The 18,509-nt window shown below is 42.1% G+C and overlaps 1 protein-coding gene across 2 annotated transcripts in view; it reads right to left on the reverse strand.

Annotated features, from left to right (window-relative positions):
- Zmym6 (zinc finger MYM-type containing 6) overlaps positions 1 to 13,329 on the reverse strand; it is a 49,529-nt gene extending 36,200 nt beyond the window's left edge. Inside the window, exons 1-3 of one of the 2 annotated variants that reach the window (XM_057784283.1) lie at positions 13,217 to 13,296; positions 12,830 to 12,927; positions 11,841 to 11,987 (exon numbers count right to left, since the gene is read on the reverse strand). In XM_057784283.1, the coding sequence (XP_057640266.1) occupies positions 11,841 to 11,930 (90 nt within the window). In that variant the 5' untranslated portion in view covers positions 11,931 to 11,987; positions 12,830 to 12,927; positions 13,217 to 13,296. Of the gene's footprint in view, positions 1 to 11,840; positions 11,988 to 12,829; positions 12,928 to 13,216 lie in introns of both variants that reach the window. The other variant, XM_057784284.1, reaches the window with a different exon arrangement.
- Positions 13,330 to 18,509: the final 5,180 nt, after the last annotated feature.

Genomic DNA, 18,509 nt, shown 5'->3' on the forward strand with positions numbered 1-18,509 from the left:
TAGTGACACCTAAACACTGATTTTGAAAAATCAATGAATTCAAGTTACCCAACAATAAATACCTGTATTTGCATTCTAACACCCCGCAAGACATCCAGTTTCCAAAGAAGTGTTCACTGTAACCCTCAGAATTTCCTGACCAGTCCCTCTGCCACTGCAGATTTTCCTCTCCAAGGAAGTCTCAGAGTTAAGATGACTACATGAAGTCCCCTTACCTAAGCTGTTTCTAAAAGTGGACTTCTAGCAATCGGCTATTTCATATAGGTGCAGTCCTTCAGTGATATTTCAGATTTTTAGGTGGATACTGAAAATCTGATATCAGATAGATATACTTGCACAAGTGAGTACTTGCACACTACTTATTTCTTATGATATATTCAAGAGTGATAAATGAGTGACATTTATAATTAATATTTAGTTAAATATTTAATATAAAATTAAGTGTGAGTGACATAAAGCTTAGATTTCAATTAATAATTTTTTCCCTTTGAGACAGTCTCACATGCCAAGGCTGACCTTGAATTTCTGATCCTTCAGGCTCTAGCTAGGATTATAGGCATGAGCCACCACAGGCATGGTTTATGCAATGCTGGACTGAACCCAGAACTTTGTTCATTTTAGGCAAACATACTCTACCAACTGAGCTAAGGCTTTAAGCCCTAAATTAGTAACTTTAGCCAATATATTTACAAGCTGTCATATCTACTAATAATCAACAAGATACAAAAGGTTCAATGCAAGTTGGGCAGTGGTAGCTCATGCCTTTAATCCCAGCATGTGGGAGGGCTTGAACTCTGAGATCCCCTTACTTCTAAGGCCAGCCTGGTCTACAGATCAAGTTCCAGAACAACTAGTCTCAGAGGGAAAAAAATTCAATGCAGTCTGCTTATTATATATAAAGACATCACAATGGGAGCTGGTTCATCAGTTAAGAGTACTTCCGACTCTTCCAGAGGGCCAGAATTTGGTTCCTAGTTCCACCACTGGGCAGCTTACAACTGCCTGTAACTCCAGCTCCAGGGCACACATCCAACACACACACACACACACACACACAAAATTATAAGTTAAATCGTGACAGGCTAAATCATTTTTATCCTAAATATATTTATTTTATATGTTAGAAAATGAAGCTGGTTGTGGAGGTTTATTCTATTAACTGCAACACTTGGGGAGACTATGAAGAAAGACACCACGGGTTGGTGCAAGCCTGGGATATGCAGTGAGTTCCAGGCCAAGATATGCTGTACAGGGTGAGACTCTGTCTCAAGAAAAGCTAGAAAATGTAAGCCTTAAACAACAACAACAAAATGGTTAATATAAAGCTACCTTTATGCTAAAGTCAAATACCTTAATTTTTTTCTTGGCTAAATGACCTGATATATTTCGATACAAAAAGTTGGGGCGGGGGGTGCCAGACTTGGTTTGTAGCTCAAGTGACAGAGTGCCTTGGGTTTCATGCCTATCAGCATACAGTGTAGGTATAGTCCCTTGCTGGTAATCTCAGCTCTCATAAGGAAGAGACAGGAAAATGAGGTCATTCTTAGCTATAAAGTCAGGCCAATATTTATTAAACTATTTATTGATACATGCAAAGAAGTGGAAGCACTATATCCCTTTCTCCTATGTATCGGAAAATGTAGTAGGAGCTGCAGGCCGCTTCCCGCCTCCCAGCTCCCGGCCACCAGGCTACCTTTACCCAAAATAATTACACGGAAACTGTATTCTTTTAAACACTGTTTGGCCCATTAGTTTCAGCCTCTTCTTGGCTAACTCTCAGATCTTGATTAACTCATTTCTATTAATGAGTGTAGCACCACGAGGTGGTGTCTTACAGGGAAGATTCTTAACCTGCGCCATCTGGGAGAGGAGAGCTATGGCATCTGTCTCACTGCCTTCTTCCTCCCAGCATTCAGTTTGGTCTACTCCGCCTATCTAAATTCTGCCCTATCAGGCCAAGTAGTTTTCTTTATTAATTAACCAATGAAAGCAACAGATAGATAGAAGACCCACCTACATCAGGAAAGAATGCTTAAGATTTTAAAATTACAGTTTTATCAACCTGTAATATTATCTAATGCTCCTGATACATACAGCTCCCTGGAGTTTTTTTTGTTTGTTTTTTACTTTGGGGGTTGGTCTTGTTTGTATGATTAGGTTTATTGTTTTTTGTTTTTGTTTTTGTTTTTGTTTTTTTTTTTGGTTTTTTGAGACAGGGTTTCTCTGTGGCTTTGGAGCCTGTCCTGGAACTAGCTCTTGTAGACCAGGTTGGTCTCGAACTCACAGAGCATCCCACACAGCTCTTAACACTCAGTGACTCTTTGAGAACAAAGTTTCAAAGTCCTTCCGTAGTCCTCCCCAAAACACGGTCAGGTCTGTCACAGCAATACCTCACTATGCTGGTACCAGTACACAAGGCAAGCGCCTTTATCCTCTGAACTGTTTCACTAACCGAAAAATGAAATACTTCTGAAGTTTGACTGTAAAGGGAGGGAAATGGGAAAATAGTAATAGCTTCTAAAGGAACATATTAATATATAAATTGAGAGGAGAGACCGAGGTAGAGAGGAAGGTAGGGGGATTGGATGGAGTGATGAAAGGGAAAGAAGTCCTGAGCACTTAAAGAGGCTGCTAAGCGGTTTGTGGATAGAGTGGATGGCAGAATAAAGATGCCAAAGGTGCTCTTGATTGCTTGTTTTCACATGGTGAAATTGAAGCCAGTGAAAAGGAAATGTAAGAGCCGGGCGGTGGTGGCGCACGCCTTTAATCCCAGCACTCGGGAGGCAGAGGCAGGCGGATCTCTGTGAGTTCGAGACCAGCCTGGTCTACAAGAGCTAGTTCCAGGACAGGCTCCAAAACCACAGAGAAACCCTGTCTCGAAAAACCAAAAAAAAAAAAAAAAAAAAAAAAAAAGAAAAGGAAATGTAAGAACTGTAAGTAATGAAAGTTTAAAACTCAGAATAAGGTGTGATGCCTATAATTTCAGACAGAAGCGGGTGGATCTCTAGGCGTTGATGCCAGCCTGGTCTATATAGGGAGCTCCAGGTCAATCAAGACTAGTGAGACTCTGTCTCAACAAAACAATAAACCGCCGGGTGGTGGTGGCGCACGCCTTTAATCCCGGCACTTGGGAGGCAGAGGCAGGCGGATCTCTGTGAGTTTGGGTCCAGCCTGGTCTACAAGAGCTAGTTCTAGGACAGGTCCCAAAACTACAGAAAAACCTGGTCTCAAAAAAACAAAAAAAAAAAAAAGAAAAGAAAGGAGAGGAGAGGAGAGGAGAGGAGAGGAGAGGAGAGGAGAGGAGAGGAGAGGAGAGGAGAGGAGAGGAGAGGAGAGGAGAGGAGAGGGAGGGAAGGAGGGGAAGGAGGGAGGGAGGGAGAGAAGGCAGCAGAACTCCTAAAGTGAAACTCTGCTTTACTTGAGACTCGGGCAAGTCGGCTGGAGCAAATTAACAGTGATTAAGAAGAGACCAGCATCACTGAGGTGAAATCTTCTGGGAAGTGTTTCCTGAGAACACAGGGAAGCAATATTCCAGAGGTGGCCAAGGTTGCACCTCATTCTGGCAAGCTGAACTTGGTAAAAGTCACCCAGGTGGTACTGGTTTTGAAGTCACGAAGAGCAGCTGAGGTTTGGCACTGCAAGAGGCCATTAGTGAAGGTGCAGCCTGGTGGCAGTTGAAGGTCCAGGACTAAAGGGGTCATGAAAAGAAGTTGAGGCTTGGCACCATAAGGAGAGCCTAGGAGAGGCTACTGGTGAAGTGCAGCCCAGTTGCAGGAGAAGACCGCAGCATTTTGGAGATACCACCAAGATACAGCAGCAGCAGTGGAGTGGGACCAGCCAGAGCCTAGACAAACTGTGTGCTGCTGAGGGCAGAGTTGGAGAAGTGACCCAAATGCTTTGAAGGAGCCAGAAGATTGCAAGTGGATCCCAGACTTTGAAAGACTGAAATCTGATTTGACTGTAACTGTACCCTGGCTTTTCCCTCTTGAAGTAAAGTACTTTACTGGAGGCCACAGCTGAGAAACTGAATCTTAAAGACTTTTGGTTTTAGAAGAGACTATTTTAAAGGGACTGAAATTCTAATGTGTCAAAGACTATGGGACCTTTAAAGTTATTTATGTTTTTAATGTGAGACCTTGGAGATGAATAAGAATGATTGTGAGGCTTAATAGTAATTTGCAAGCCAAGTTGACAACAGGTCAGTTGTACTGTATGGTTTCTGTGTCAACTTGACAAAAGCTAGTCATCAAAGAGGAAGCAAGGAGCCTCAGCTGAGAAAATGCCTCCATGAGATCCAGCTGTAAGGCATTTTCTCAATCAGTGGGGAGGATCCAGACCATGATGGATGGTGCCATTCCTGGGCTGGTGGTTCTGAGTTCTATAAGCAGGCTGAGCAAGCCGTGGGAAACAAGCCAGTAAGCAGCGGTTCTCCATGGCCTCTGCATCAGCTCCTGCCTCCAGGTTCCTGCCCTGTTTAAGTTCCTGTCCTGACTTCCTTCAGTGATGAACAGCAATGTAGAAGATTAAGACAAATAAACCCTTTCCTCTTCAGCTTGTTTTTCCATCACAGTATTTTTGTCCCCACAACAGAAACCCTAAGACACCATACTAACCTGATAATCTGAGGCATCTCTAATCCCATGACGGGAATAATCAACTCAGGAAAGCTGCCATCTGTCCTCCATACATACCCACACTCACACACATCATATACAGACAATTTTAATGAAGTACATACAAGTACTTCATTCTTTCTCTGTGCTCTTATTTTAATTCCCTCTTCAATTCAAAGCTAGTAGATAAAACTGTTTCATACAATCATTTCACAACTGCTAATCCAAAAAAACTGCTTTTAAGTCCCTTTACTACTTGGTTTCTCAGGCATATCTAACACAGACAATGATTCCCAGCATCTTTGATTTCCTCATATCATCACAAAACAGCAACAACAAACAAAAGAAGGGTTTGTGTAGGTTACACTGTATTTGTTTTTGTATGTTTATAAGCTGCGCATGTTGCACACATGTTACACGATGAGTGTGTGGAGGTAAGAGGACAGCTTTGTAAAATCAGTTCTCTCATTCCAACTTCACAAGGGTTCTAGGGATCAAACTCAGGTTACGAGGCTTGCTCAGCCAGCACCTCACCCACTGAGCCATCTCGCTGGCGTGGTTTATAATAATGCCACCAGTGTATGGTGATTTTGTCACAGCAGGATGAAATAACTTACACAGTACTGTGTTCTGTCCCCTCTGAAACTCATGCTGAAATCTGAATCCTAACTGTGTTATCAATTGATATGTTTACATAGAAAAGTGAAAATTTCACGGAGTCCCACCCCAACACAAAGAACTACAGGCAATTAATGACTGTTGGGAGACAAACAATTAGCCTCTTCCAGGAATAAGTCCCCTTATTGGCTGTCCAAAGCAGACTGGTCAGCCCGGGAACTATATACACACAAACCAAAAAAGACTCAGGAGGTTATATTTATATATTTGTGCACACACGCGCGCGCACACACACACACAAAGACACACACAACAATAAAGAAAAAGGCTATCAACTTGGAGGGGGTCATAGGAGGAGCTTGAGAGACGGTTAAAAGGAGGAAAGGGAGAAGAAAAAGTAATAAAATTCTATTTCAATTGAAAATATTTTTCCTTTTAACTGAAATTAGATTCTTTTTCATATAATACATTCTGATCACAGCTCCCCTCCTCCAACTCCTTCCAGATCCTCCCCCACTTCTCCACCCACACATTAGAAAACAAACGAGCAACTAAAAAAAAAAAAAAAAGACACAAATAGGGCATGCTTTTAATTCCAATACTCAAGAGGCAGAGACAAGAGGATCCCCGTGAGTTCAAGGACAGCTTGGTTAACAGAGTGAGTTCCAAGACTGGCTCCAAAAAGGAAAAAGGAACAGAGAAACCCTGTCTCAAAACACAAACAACAATAAACAAAAAAATAAATAAAAAAAGGACAAAAAAGCCAAAGAAAAAGTCCAAGAAACACAAACACAAAGACACACATTTCCACACATAGGAATCTCATAAGAACACAAAATCAGTCAGGCTTGGTGGCACACGCCTCCAGCACTCAGGAGGAAGAAGAAGGCAGATCTCTGCAGGTTCAAGGCCAACCTGGCCTACGAGTTCCAGAATAGTCAAGGCTACACAAAGAAACCCTGTCTCAAAAAAAAAAAAAAAAAAAAAAAAAAAGTCCAGAATAAGTAATATGAGATGAAAGATCTTCAAATATATCATTGAGTTCATTTTGTGATGGCCATCTGCTGCTAGACATGGACCTACCCTTAAGTATGGTTTGTTGTAGAATATTACTTTATCTATATAAAGGTGTGTTATGTTTGTTTAAACTCACCTGCCTAAGGCACCTGATTGGTCTAACAAAAAGCTGAATGGCCAATAGCTAGGCAATAGAGGGATAGGCGGGGCTTGTGGGAAGAGAGAGTAAATAGGAGGAGGAATCTAGGCCCCAGAGAGAGAAGAGAATGAGGAAGAGAGGAAGGCTCCCAGGGCCAGTCAGCCAGGTAGCTTCCAACCAGCTAGACACGGAAGAAGCAGTGAAAGTAGGGCATATAGAGTGAAAGAAAGGGAAAAGGCCCAAAGCCTTTCAGTAGATGAAAACAAACAGATTAAATTAAGTTATTATATAAGAGCTAGAGGGGCAAGTATAAGATACGGCCAAGCATTCATAATTAATAGTAAGTCCCCATATCATGATTTGGGAGCAGTGGCTCATACACCCAGATTCTGTTGGAGAAAACTCATTTTTCCTTTGTGAGCAGTTGTCAATTAGCAATCAACTTCTGGGTTAGGGATGGGGGCCTTGTATCCTCTTCCTCTTTCAGCACGGGGACTCCATCTTGCTCAGACCTGTGCAGGCTCTGGCATCCTGCCACAGTCTCTGTGAGTCCATGTGAATCAGCCCTGTTGGGTCTAGAAGATCATGTTGCCTTCTTGTGTTCCATCCCCATTGGCTCTTACAATCTTCCTGCCTCCTCTTCTACAAAGTTCCCTGAGCCCTGAGGGGAGGGATTTAATGGAAACACCTCATTTAGGACTGAGTGTTCCAAGGTCTCTAATTCTCTACACATTGTCCAGCTTTGCATCTCGGTATTTGTCCCCATCTACTGCAGGAGGGAGCGTCTCTGATAGCAGCTGAGAAGCAGAGTGTTTTAGGAGTCATTCCATTGCTACATTCCTTTAGTAGAGAACTGTAGTATTGTTCCCCCTAGGTCCATGCCTATCTAGTCTCAGGTTCTTGGACACCCAAGCAGCATTAGGTATGAGTTTCATCTCATGGACTGGACCTTCAATACAACCAGATGGTGGCTGGTGACCACAACTTCTTGTGCCACTATTGCCCCAGTGTGTCACCACTGTCACCACTGTAGACTGCAGGGTTACTGAAGAGAAAAATATAAAGAAACTTGACTCCTAATTTAACAGTCTAGCAGTGCGACTCCTTGGAGGTAATTAGGTTATCAAGACGGACTGGTTTCTTCCTTACAGTGCTGGACTAGTTTCTGAGTGGGCTCTCCCTTCTGCTTTGTTTGTTACATATACATTTGCTTGCCCTTCCACTTTCCCACCAGAAATAACACAACACCATACACTTACCAGGAAGCAAACAGTAACTGGTTCAGAACTGCTAAGAACTAGTTTGTGGAAGGGATGTGGCAGGTTTAAACTTTGAGCTAGGAAAGCCCTTGAATATTCAAAGATTCAAAGCAGAGACTTAATGTGCTTTATGAAAGGAGCTGGAGTTTCCAAAGCTACAGAGAAACCCTGTCTCAAAAAACAAAAACAAAAAAAACCTGAAAAGAACTGGAATGAGAAGAAAGCTAAAATAAATGTGAACAGTGGAGACCTGATTCATTAAGTTTCAGAGGAAACTGTCAGAAACTGAGATGGACTCATTCAAGTGCTTTGGGCCAATAATCTCTTTTTATTGTGCCTGTGTCTTGAGAACTTGAATAAAGTTGAATTTAAAGGAAACAGACGAATTTGCTGTTGAGAAAACAACTATAATTGTGGTGGTGTGGATGACAGTGGCACCCACAGGCTTATAAATTTGCAAGCTTAGTCCCTAGCTGATAAGCTACCAGAGGAGAATTAGGAGGTGTGGTCTTACTGGAGGCAGTGTGTCAGTGGGGTGAACCCCACAACAGGCTCAGTGTTCCTGTATATCTCTGTCCTCTAGCTACCTGCTGTCTGAGGATCAAGATGTAAAGCTCTAAGCTACCTTCCCATCACCTTGCCTACACTTCCAGATGACCTAAATTCAGCTCTAGGACCCATGTCAGTCAGTCACAATCACCTGAAACTCCAGCCAGGGATCTGATGCTCTCTTATTTCCAAAGGCACTCAAACTTATGTGGCATACACAAGACACACACACAAATTAAAAATCGTTATTAAAAAATCAAAATTAAAGTTGGGCAGTGGTGGCACATACCTTTAATCCCAGCACTCAAGACACAGAGGCAGATGGATCTCTGTGAATTCGAGGCCAACCTGGTCTATCTACAGAGTTGAGTTCCAAAAAAATTCAAAATTAAATACATAAAAATAACATTAAAATCTAATAAATAAAAGAAAAATTTAAACTGGGTATGGCGGTACACACCTTTAATTCTAGCACTCCAGAAGCAGAGGCAGGCAGATCTCTGAGTTTTCTAAGTCAGCCTGATCTACAGAGTTCCAGGCCAACCAGGACTCTACAAAGTAAAGGTTAAAAAAAAAAAAAAAAGGAGGCAAAAGAGGCCAAAAACACTGACTAAAATATATCTTTTAAGCTGAGTATGGAGGCAGGTACCTTTAATCCCACCACTTGGAAAGTAAAGGAAGGAGCATCAAAGATGTCCTTAACTCCTAGTGAGTTCAAAGCTAATTTGGATTACCTAAAGCAAACACACAGAATTTTAATTTTTATCTTTTAGTGAACTACAAATAGTTTACAGGAGCACAGATTCAAACTGAGACAAATGACCAACAGTACTGAAAAGGGAAACACTGGATATCACACTCAAAAGTTTATGATTACCATTTAGGAGGAAACTGGCTGAATGGTAGAATACCTTCCTAGCACTTGGGAGGGGTAGTGATATTAGATCTGTAAAGAATAAAATGACGGGGCTGGAGAGATGGCTCAGTGGTTAAGAGCATTGCCTGCTCTTCCAAAGGTCCTGAGTTCAATTCCCAGCAACCACATGGTGGCTCACAACCATCCGTAATGAGATCTGGTGCCCTCTTCTGGCCTGCAGGCATACACGCAGACCGGATATTGTATACATAACAAATAAATATTTAAAAAAAAAAAAAAAGAATAAAATGACACCACTACACAGTGTTTTGAAGAACTACATGAGTGAAGGAAGGGCAAGCTGCAAACAATTCACAAGAAAAATAATTAAATGGAGAAATCTAAGAAACAGACTCAAAATACATTTAAAAAGCAGAATCCACAAAACTTGGCAAACAAATGGTTATACTAGATAAGGCAAGAGGAACAATTTACCAACTAAAGGGAAATTAAGTATACTGAAAGGAGAAGTAAGTACACTGGAGGCCTCCACCACTCCACGTTCTGCAAACACCACCTTCAAACCTTCTTAGCTCACTACTAGAGCAAAGAGGGCATGGAATTCATGAACAAGACAAAACCTATCTGGCATTCCTGTGCTGGAATAATTCTGCCGTGAGGTGGTATGAGACATTAAATAATAATAATAATTATTATTATTTTGGTTGGTTGATTTTTGGCTTTTCGAGAAGGGTTTCTCTGTGTAACAGTCCTGGCTGTCCTAGAACACGCTTTGTTACTAGGCTGGCTTCAAACCCACAGAGATTCACCTACCTCTGCCTCCCAAGTGCTGGGATTAAAGATGTGTACTACCACACCCTGGCATTAAATCTTACTTTTAATGTATTAATTTTCATTATGTTTAAATACTATTGTTTCCTCAATAAGGTCAGTAACCAAAGAGCATAAAACAAAAACAAACGAACAAACAAAAAAACATGCTAGAGAAGGTAAAAAATTTCTTGCCAAAATAACTGACTGTCCACAAATTATTTTTGTTTCTAATCTATCTAAGGGACAGCCACAGTGATCTTTCCAAACGCACATCTGTTTCACGTTACTGTCTCTACAGTGAAAACCTGGCATGGCAGCACACACTTGCAATGGCAGCATTTGAGAAGAAGAGGCAGCAGTTAAAGGTTGTCCTCAGCTACAGAGCAAATCTTAGGATATCCTGGATTAGGTGACACTGTCTCAAAAAATAAATAAATAAAAATAAAATAAAGACTAACCCTATAATGTCTCCTGTTGCTTTTAAAATCAAAATTCGGGATTGGAAAGATGATTCAGAGGTTTCAGAGCACTGACTGCTCTTCCAGAGGACTCGGGTTCAATTCCCAGGACCCACATGGCAGCTCACAACTGTCTGTGACTCCAGTTCCAGGGGATTCAACACCCTCACATCAATGTACATAAAATAAAGTTAAATGAATTTTTAAAGAATCAAAATTCATAAGAAGGCTCTATTCTGCATAATCTTTTCAACTCAAGCTACATGTGGAGGAACGGGTTCTCTGAAATGTTACTATCTGGGTTTAAATCCTATCTGATGTTTACTAACTGATCCAATCATACTGCTTGGCTTTCTTGAGCTCTGCATCCTCATGGGTAAAATAAGAATATTATCATACATGTGAGAGTTATAATGAGCACACTTTTTTTTTTTTTTTTTTTGGTCTTTCAAGATAGGGTTTCCCTGTAACTTTGGAGCCTGTCCTGGAACTTCTTCCTCTGTAGATTCACCTGTCTCTGCCTCCCGAGAGCTGGGATGAAAGGCATGCACCACCACCACCTAGCTATTATGGGCACTCTCTTAAGCATGCATTGATATTAATAATGATATTAATGCCACATACTATCATATGATACATATTATACAATACACCATCTATCAGTGTTGCTACTTTTTCTCTTTTCTCATTCAAAACACCAAAAACCTGATTAACCCATTGTCTTCGATATTTTTGTATTGCTCTAAGAAAAATCATGCATAGCTGGAGATGCCTCAGCCATTAAAGGTTAGGTTCACACCAAAAACATAAGATAAACCATGTAACAGGTCATTTATAAGGAAAAGAATTTTCTCTCAGTTCTGGAGGCTGTAAATTCCAAGATAGAGGGGATGCATTTAGCCAGGTCCTCTAGTCACATTCACTGTGGCAAAAGGTGGGAGACCAGCTGGGCGGTGGTGGCGCACACCTTTAATCCCAGCACTTGGGAGGCAGAGGCAGGCGGATCTCTGGGAGTTCGAAGCCAGCCTGGTCTACAAGAGCTAGTTCCAGGACAGGCATCAAAGCTACAGAGAAAACCTGTGTTGAAAATGAAAAAAAAAAAAAAAAAAAAAAAAACTGGTAGACCACCCAAGAAAGAACAAGACAGCAAGCAAAGAGGAGCTTACCTGGCACTTACAGCAAACTCACTCCCGGTAATGACAGAACTGCACGTAGGATTACTACCCCAGCAACAATGCATCAGGAACCAAGTTTCCAGTGAATGAAATTTGGAGGGTACATTCAAAACATAACCATCTATTCACTTTCGACAGGCACTGAGAACTGAACACGGTATCTCAGAGGCACTCTGCTACTTAACTATTCCTAAGCCTTCATAGCACACATCTAACGGTTTAAAAAAAAGAACCAATTCCACAAACTTATAAACCAGAAGCTGTCAACCGCCATGTTCGACTCTAACTTCTAACAGTTTAAAACTCAAGAGAAAACGCTTACTTGAGCATTATCAGGCTCCTCTTTGACTCTGTCCAGAAGCCCTTGTTGTGCCATTGCTTTCTCACAGCCACTATCCAAAGGTTCTTTCATTCTCAGTTTGTTCAGAGTTCTTCTCCCGTTTAAAATGAAGACTTCTTAGCTAGACTCCTAAAACGTAATATAAAGAATTGATACTCGGATTTTGTTTTCCTTCACATTCATGTGTTAATAGCTTCAGGCTCGAGCATTTGAAGCATCAACCCTTCCAGGACTCTAACTTCTTCCTGTTCCTGGGTTCCTTTTAATGAGGAAAGTCTTTCCGTCAAAGCTCTCACTCCCCTAGGGCCTCAGACAAGCATGATGGTCTTTACCATGATGAAGGTTGCTGAGATGTAGACTGGACAAACGAGTCAGGGGAGGAAGCTACCAAGCTCTTGGAGAACTGAACTCAGTACAATTCCTGATTGCATAGGCACTGACTTAAGGTGCAAGTTAGCTTTGCTTTCTCAAAATGAGGCAGTTGCCTCACCGACCCCTCTAACTCGGCCTGCGCTGGAATCAAGTGCCCTTTTCTTGACTCCAAGCTAGTTCAGAGCCTAAGGTGTCAGCACAAGCCAACACTAAGTTCCCGTTTGCAAGTGGACCAACTGGACGTTCTTGGAGCCTCCATGGAGGTCAGGCCTGTCTTCCTATAAGCCACTGGTTTTCAACCTTCCTAATGCTGCGACGCTTTAATAAAGTTCCTCGGGTTGTGGTGACCCCCCCAAAAACCATGAAAGTATTTCGTTTGCTACTTCGTTACTGTAATTTTGTCACTGTTATGAATCCTAATGCAAATATGAGGACCGCTGCTATAAGCAGCCTTCTGGTTGCTCTTCAGATTCCCAAACGTACAAACGAAGGCTTAAAAGAGAAAAAGAACCCTCGCAAAAGGCCTTTCATCAATCCAAGCAGCCGCAGAAAGAACGGAGTTATAAAAGCCTGTCGCGAAGCCGAGATCGAGAACTTACCACCGTTTGACACGGCTGTAACAATATACGAGTCGCAAGCGCTCCTTTCGTTCCGGTTCGCAAACAGAATTCCCCACCAGCCAGCGGAGGAACGCGTTCTGCAACAGAGCGCGCGAGGCGGTGGCGGTAGGCAGCCCCTTGAGCGCCCCAACACCACTGCCGGGTACCCCAGCAACCCCCGCCGGACTCGCTGACGCCACGTCACGTGACCAGCCTCCGCCCCGCCCACGCCTGAAGGTGCCGGGCCCAGTCACAGGAAATACCCAGCTGCCCTTGCGACGTCTGATCACGTGCTGGACACGCCCCCTCGTCTGGGCACGTGATGCAGTGACCCGCCCACAAACCCAGAAGTTGGAGCGGCCGCCTACAGCCCCTCTGCACACCCACCTGCAGTCACCTAGCTGCCTCCGAGGGGGCGGGAGACTGAGAATGCACAACAGCATTCAGAGTCCTCCGTGGGGACAGCAAATGCCTTTCCCGAAATCGCCCGAGCCATTGCAACGCAATGCTTTGCCAACTGCGCGTGCGCACTCCTGCTTATGCCCTAGGCCTAAGGTAATTGGCCGTTTCCAGGCGTGATCCCGCCCTCTTTTCCCAGCATGCCCTGGACCTGGAACCGAGCGACAGTCCCAGCATGCTCGTTTCTTTTCTGGCTGACGTCTTAAAGAGACGGAGATTGAGCCATGAAAACGTGGAAGGAAGCATTTGAAAAAAACATCAGGAGTGTTAGATGCCATTGTATATGCCCTCTTCTGGTTTTTTTCTCTTATTTTTTTTAATTTTTCCAGACAAGGTTTCTCTGTGTAGCACTAACTGCCCTAGAACCTGCTCTGTAGACCAGGCTGGCCTCGAACTCACAGAGATCCGCCTGTCTGTCTCCAGAGTCCTGGGATTGAAGGCGTCTGCCACCACAACCCACCACTCTGTTTTGTTCTATAATGCCCGACCTTCTCCTTAAAAAGATAGATGCTAGGAGAACATAAAACTTGGGCATTTATTAATCAAAGTTACTGCTATACAATAATGTATCATTCCACATAATAGTGACAGAAGTTCTAATATAGTATAAATTTTTGTCTGGAAAAATTAAAATTTGATTTTTATCCCCGTTTTTGAGATATGATTTGTGAAGCTGTTCTCTATTTTGAGATACTGCATAGAATGTTTTCTGTATTTACAATCTTCATGACTATCCATGTCATAATATGGCTGATAGACTTCTATTATTGAGACAGCATCTAGCTATATAATAACAGACTTGACTCTATTTGTTACTCATTGTGTTTCCATCCTTCAAAAGGTATGTTGCAATAAGACCCTCAGAATGTCTCCTTATTCGGAAATTGGGTTGTTGCTCACAGAACTAGTTAAGATAAAAACAGAAACTGAGGAAATGACTGTGTAAATCTCTTGCTGGAGGAGTATGAAGACCTAAGTTTAGATTCCCAGAATTCATGTAATCCCAGCATCCCTACAAGACAGAGTATACATACATGTGTGCCATGTGCATGCATGCACACAAAAATTGTTTTTAAATTTTTGAGGTATATATTTCTAATATACAGTGTTACAAAATAAACATTACTATTTTTAATAATTTACCTATTTTGTTTTACGTGCTTTGGTGTTTTGCCTGCATGATGTTTGTGTGAGGATGTCGAATCTTGGAGTCACAGACAGTTGTTAGCTGCCATGTGGGAATTGAACCTGGGGTCAGTGCTGTTAACCAGTGAGCTATTTCTCCAGCCCCAAACATTGCTATTCAACAATGGAAGAATAGGGGCTTAACAAGGAGACCTCAGACCAAAGCAAGTCCAAAACCCAGCAGGGCAAACACCAAGTCCTAAAACTCCAAGTCTGAATTTGGAGATCTTGGTGGTCTCATCTGGACTCCAGAAGCTCAGGTAGCCTTACCCGCCCAGCTCTGGGACAAGCAGAACATACCTGTTTAATGAAAGCTCCACTCCATGCATACTCCTTTCCTTTTTCTTCTTTTTTATAGCTCTATGTTGGGGGCACAAAAGGTCTTTGTACCCACAGATCACTAGGGAAACAGGAATGTTAAAACATGCAGGGGCCTCTGCTCAGCAGAGGAGATAAAATGCCATCTAGAAAGCTGGAAGTGGATAATTTTAATAACCTGGTAACCTTTTGCTATCTGTGGAGGTAGACCCCATTCAGAATGTTCATCCCAGACTCTACCTCCAGATCTTTATCTGTAGCTCCCAGTTATGAGAACCCAACCTTAGAGGGGAATGTCATATATACTTTATAGCGTGCTGAACGCTGTGCTAGCTCTGCCAGAAACCACGCAGGTTCTAGGCCTTTTAGCTATAGAGCCGAAGCTCATGGCCACATGCACTTTTCAAAGGAATTTTGTTTTGTTTTGTTTTTTTTGTTTTTTGAGACAGGGTTTCTCTGTAGCTTTGGAGCCTGGAACTAGCTCTTGTAGACCAGGCTGGCCTCCAACTCCCAGAGATCCGCCTGCCTCTGCCTCCCGAGTGCTGGGATTAAAGGTGTGCGCCACCACCGCCCAGCTCAAAGGAATTTCTATGTAGTCACACCTTAAGCTTTTTTTTTTGTGCACCTGGATTGGAACTTTTCCCCAAATTGTGCTGTGTTTTAACATGCTGACCATGAACCGCCTGGCATCAGACTGCCTGAAGTTTAATGCAGGTTAATGTAGTAAAATCTGAACAGAGCCACTGTGGCCAGGTAATATGTGGCAGAGGTGAAATTCCTGGCCACAGTGGCTCTGTGGAAGTGTAGTACAAGATTCTACAATACCCACAACCTCATCTTGCATTCTGTCAGAACCAATACCATGTGGGTGATGCTGCCAAACAGAGTAGGGGAATACAGTTGTAACAGCCTCTGTCTGACGACCCTGGGGAAGCACATCCTTCCCTAGGCTGCTGATTTTGAGGAGCAGGGAACCCTTTCAGTAGTGATATAAACTCCTTTTATATTAAATTGCATTTCACAAGCTGAAAGCTTTGCTCAGTCAGCTGTTGACCTGGGGTGGAACACTTTTCTAATTGGTGTAGTACAGGGCAATAGGTTTCTCTTTTTACCAGTTCAAGCCTGTAGCATGAATAGTAAAAACCCAGAGACAGATATTGAGGTTCGATCTGAAAGTCAGAAAAGCAAAACAGCCAGCCACTGGCTCTTACCTCTACCTCAGTCCAAAATAGTGATCCTGCCTCCAGAAATCTCAGAATGAGACTGTGTATGAGAGCTGTCTCCTCCCGTTTTATATTCCTCTCTAGGGCTGGGATTAAGGCTGTGCACCACTACCACCCAATTTCTATGGCAACTAGTGTGGCTACTGGGATTAAAGATGTGTGTCACCACTGCCCGGTCTGTACAGCTGATTGTTTTACTCTCTGATCTTTAGGCATGCTTTATTTATTAAAATGCAAATGAAATATCACTTCACCAGCCCTTTTTCAGCACCTGTCTTGGCTGCAACATCAAACTTACTCGAACTTTTTATTTTGGAATCTGCACATTTTTATACCTGTCTACACCATTTCTGGTACCACTTTTATGTATTAGTTACTTGTTTTGTTGCCTGTGAAAAAAGTACTGAGAAGTCATTTAAGAAAGACTTTGTTGGGGCTGAGGAGATGGCTCAGAGGTTAAGAGCATTGGCTGCTCTTCCAGAGTCCTGAGTTCAATTCCTAGCAACCACGTGGTAGCTCATAACCACTATAATTAGATCTGGCGCCCTCTTCTGGCCTTCAGGCATACTTGCAGGCAGAATACTATACGTAATAAATAAATCTTTTTAAAAAAAAGGAAAGACTTTGTTTTGGCACACAGTTCCAGGGTACACTCTACTGTGGTAGAAAAGTCATGAGAACAAGATCTTGAGACAGTTGACAATATTACAAATGAAGTCAGGCTGTAAGTGCTAGTATTCAACTCTAAATATTTTGTTGTGTTTGGTTTTTGGTTTTTTTGTTTTTTCATGGTAGTTTTTCTCTGTGTAACAGTCCCAATTGTCCTGGAACTAGCTCTTGTAGACCAGGCTGGCCTTGAACTCACAGAGATCCGCCTCCCTCTGCCTCCCAAATGCTAGAACTAAAGGCATACGCTACCACAACCTGGTTGTTTTGATATTTTGTTTGTGATCTAACAAACAAAGCTTGCCTGAAGATCAGAGTGCAGAGCTAAGCCACTAGTTAGTGGTAGAGACCAGGCAGTGTTGGCACACACCTTTAATCCCAGCACTCAGGGGACAGAGGCAGATGGACCTCTGTGAGTTCAAGACCACCCTGGGCTACATGAGACTAAATCTGCCTAAAAGAGAAACGGAGCTCACACTGTAGGCGGAGACTGCTTGTTTGTTTCCCACCCACCCAGACCCGATATAATCACACAGAAGCTATATTAATTGTAATACTATTTGGCCAATAGCTTAAGCGTATTTCTAGCTAGCTCTTACATCTTAAATTAACCCGTTTTTATCATTTTATATTTTACCACAAGGGTCGTGGTTTACCAGTAAGGTTCCTGGGTGTCTGTATTCTTTGACAGCTGCATGGCATCTCTCTGACTCCGCCTGCTCTCTCTATATATTTTTGTTCAGATTTTTGTCCTGGCTTTACTCTGTTAAGCTATTGGTTGAAAGCAGCTTCTTTATTAACCAATGGTAATAAAACATATTTATAGCGTCACACAAAGGTGATCCCAGGATCTCCCGGCAACATGATTTTTTTATGAAATTATGAGGCCTTCAGAACATTTCCAATCAATAATTGATAAATTTCTGCATTATTTTGTGCTAGAGGACCTGGCAGAGCTGTCTGGGATCAGATTGTACTATGTATATGGGGTGATGCCTATTCCTGATTGTATCTTGTAACTGAATAAATAATAAAATCAATTCTGTATTATCTAGTATAAATTCAATGGTTTCAATATGCAAAGCAACCCTTTCTTTCTTTTCTTTTTTTTTTTTTTTTTTTTTTTTTTTTGATTTTCGAGACAGGGTTTCTCCGTAGCTTTTGGTTCCTGTCCTGGAACTAGCTCTTGTAGTCCAGGCTGGCCTCGAACTCACAGAGATCCGCCTGCCTCTGCCTCCCGAGTGCTGGGATTAAAGGCGTGTGTCACCACTGCCCGGCTTAAAGCAACCCTTTCTGTATATTGTGAATTAGTAACTATGTTGAGAGATTCTTTAAAATCCCTTAGTACCATGAAAATAACATATAATTCTGACTTTTAGACAGAATCATAAGGACTTTGTTCCACTTTACTTAAATTTTCTATTTGTAACTTGCCTTTCCTGATTTATTTGCATCAGTATAGAACGTAGGGGCTCTAGTTATTGGTGTGTCCTGTACAATGTGAAGAAGGATCCAGCTAGTTCTCTTTATAAGTTGAATTCTCTTGCTTTTGGGATAGTTGCTAATCTCTCCCAAAAAATTACTATGAAGTCTTTTCCAGGTTCACTGTTTTCCCATAATTTGTCAATTTTATCATTATTAAGAGGTACTATAACTTCTGCTGGGTCTATTCCTGAATGGTCAGTGACTGTCCTTTGTAATATCATGTAATATTTTTCTGAGAAACATACATTAATTTATGATTTGTCTCAAGAAAAAGAGCAAATTTGCCTACTGGTATGTTACATTTCCAACAGGGTAAAATTTCATAAATCTTCATAAATGTTTGT

Source organism: Chionomys nivalis, chromosome 11, assembly GCF_950005125.1.
Source record: "Chionomys nivalis chromosome 11, mChiNiv1.1, whole genome shotgun sequence".
Taxonomy (NCBI): Eukaryota; Metazoa; Chordata; class Mammalia; order Rodentia; family Cricetidae; genus Chionomys; species Chionomys nivalis.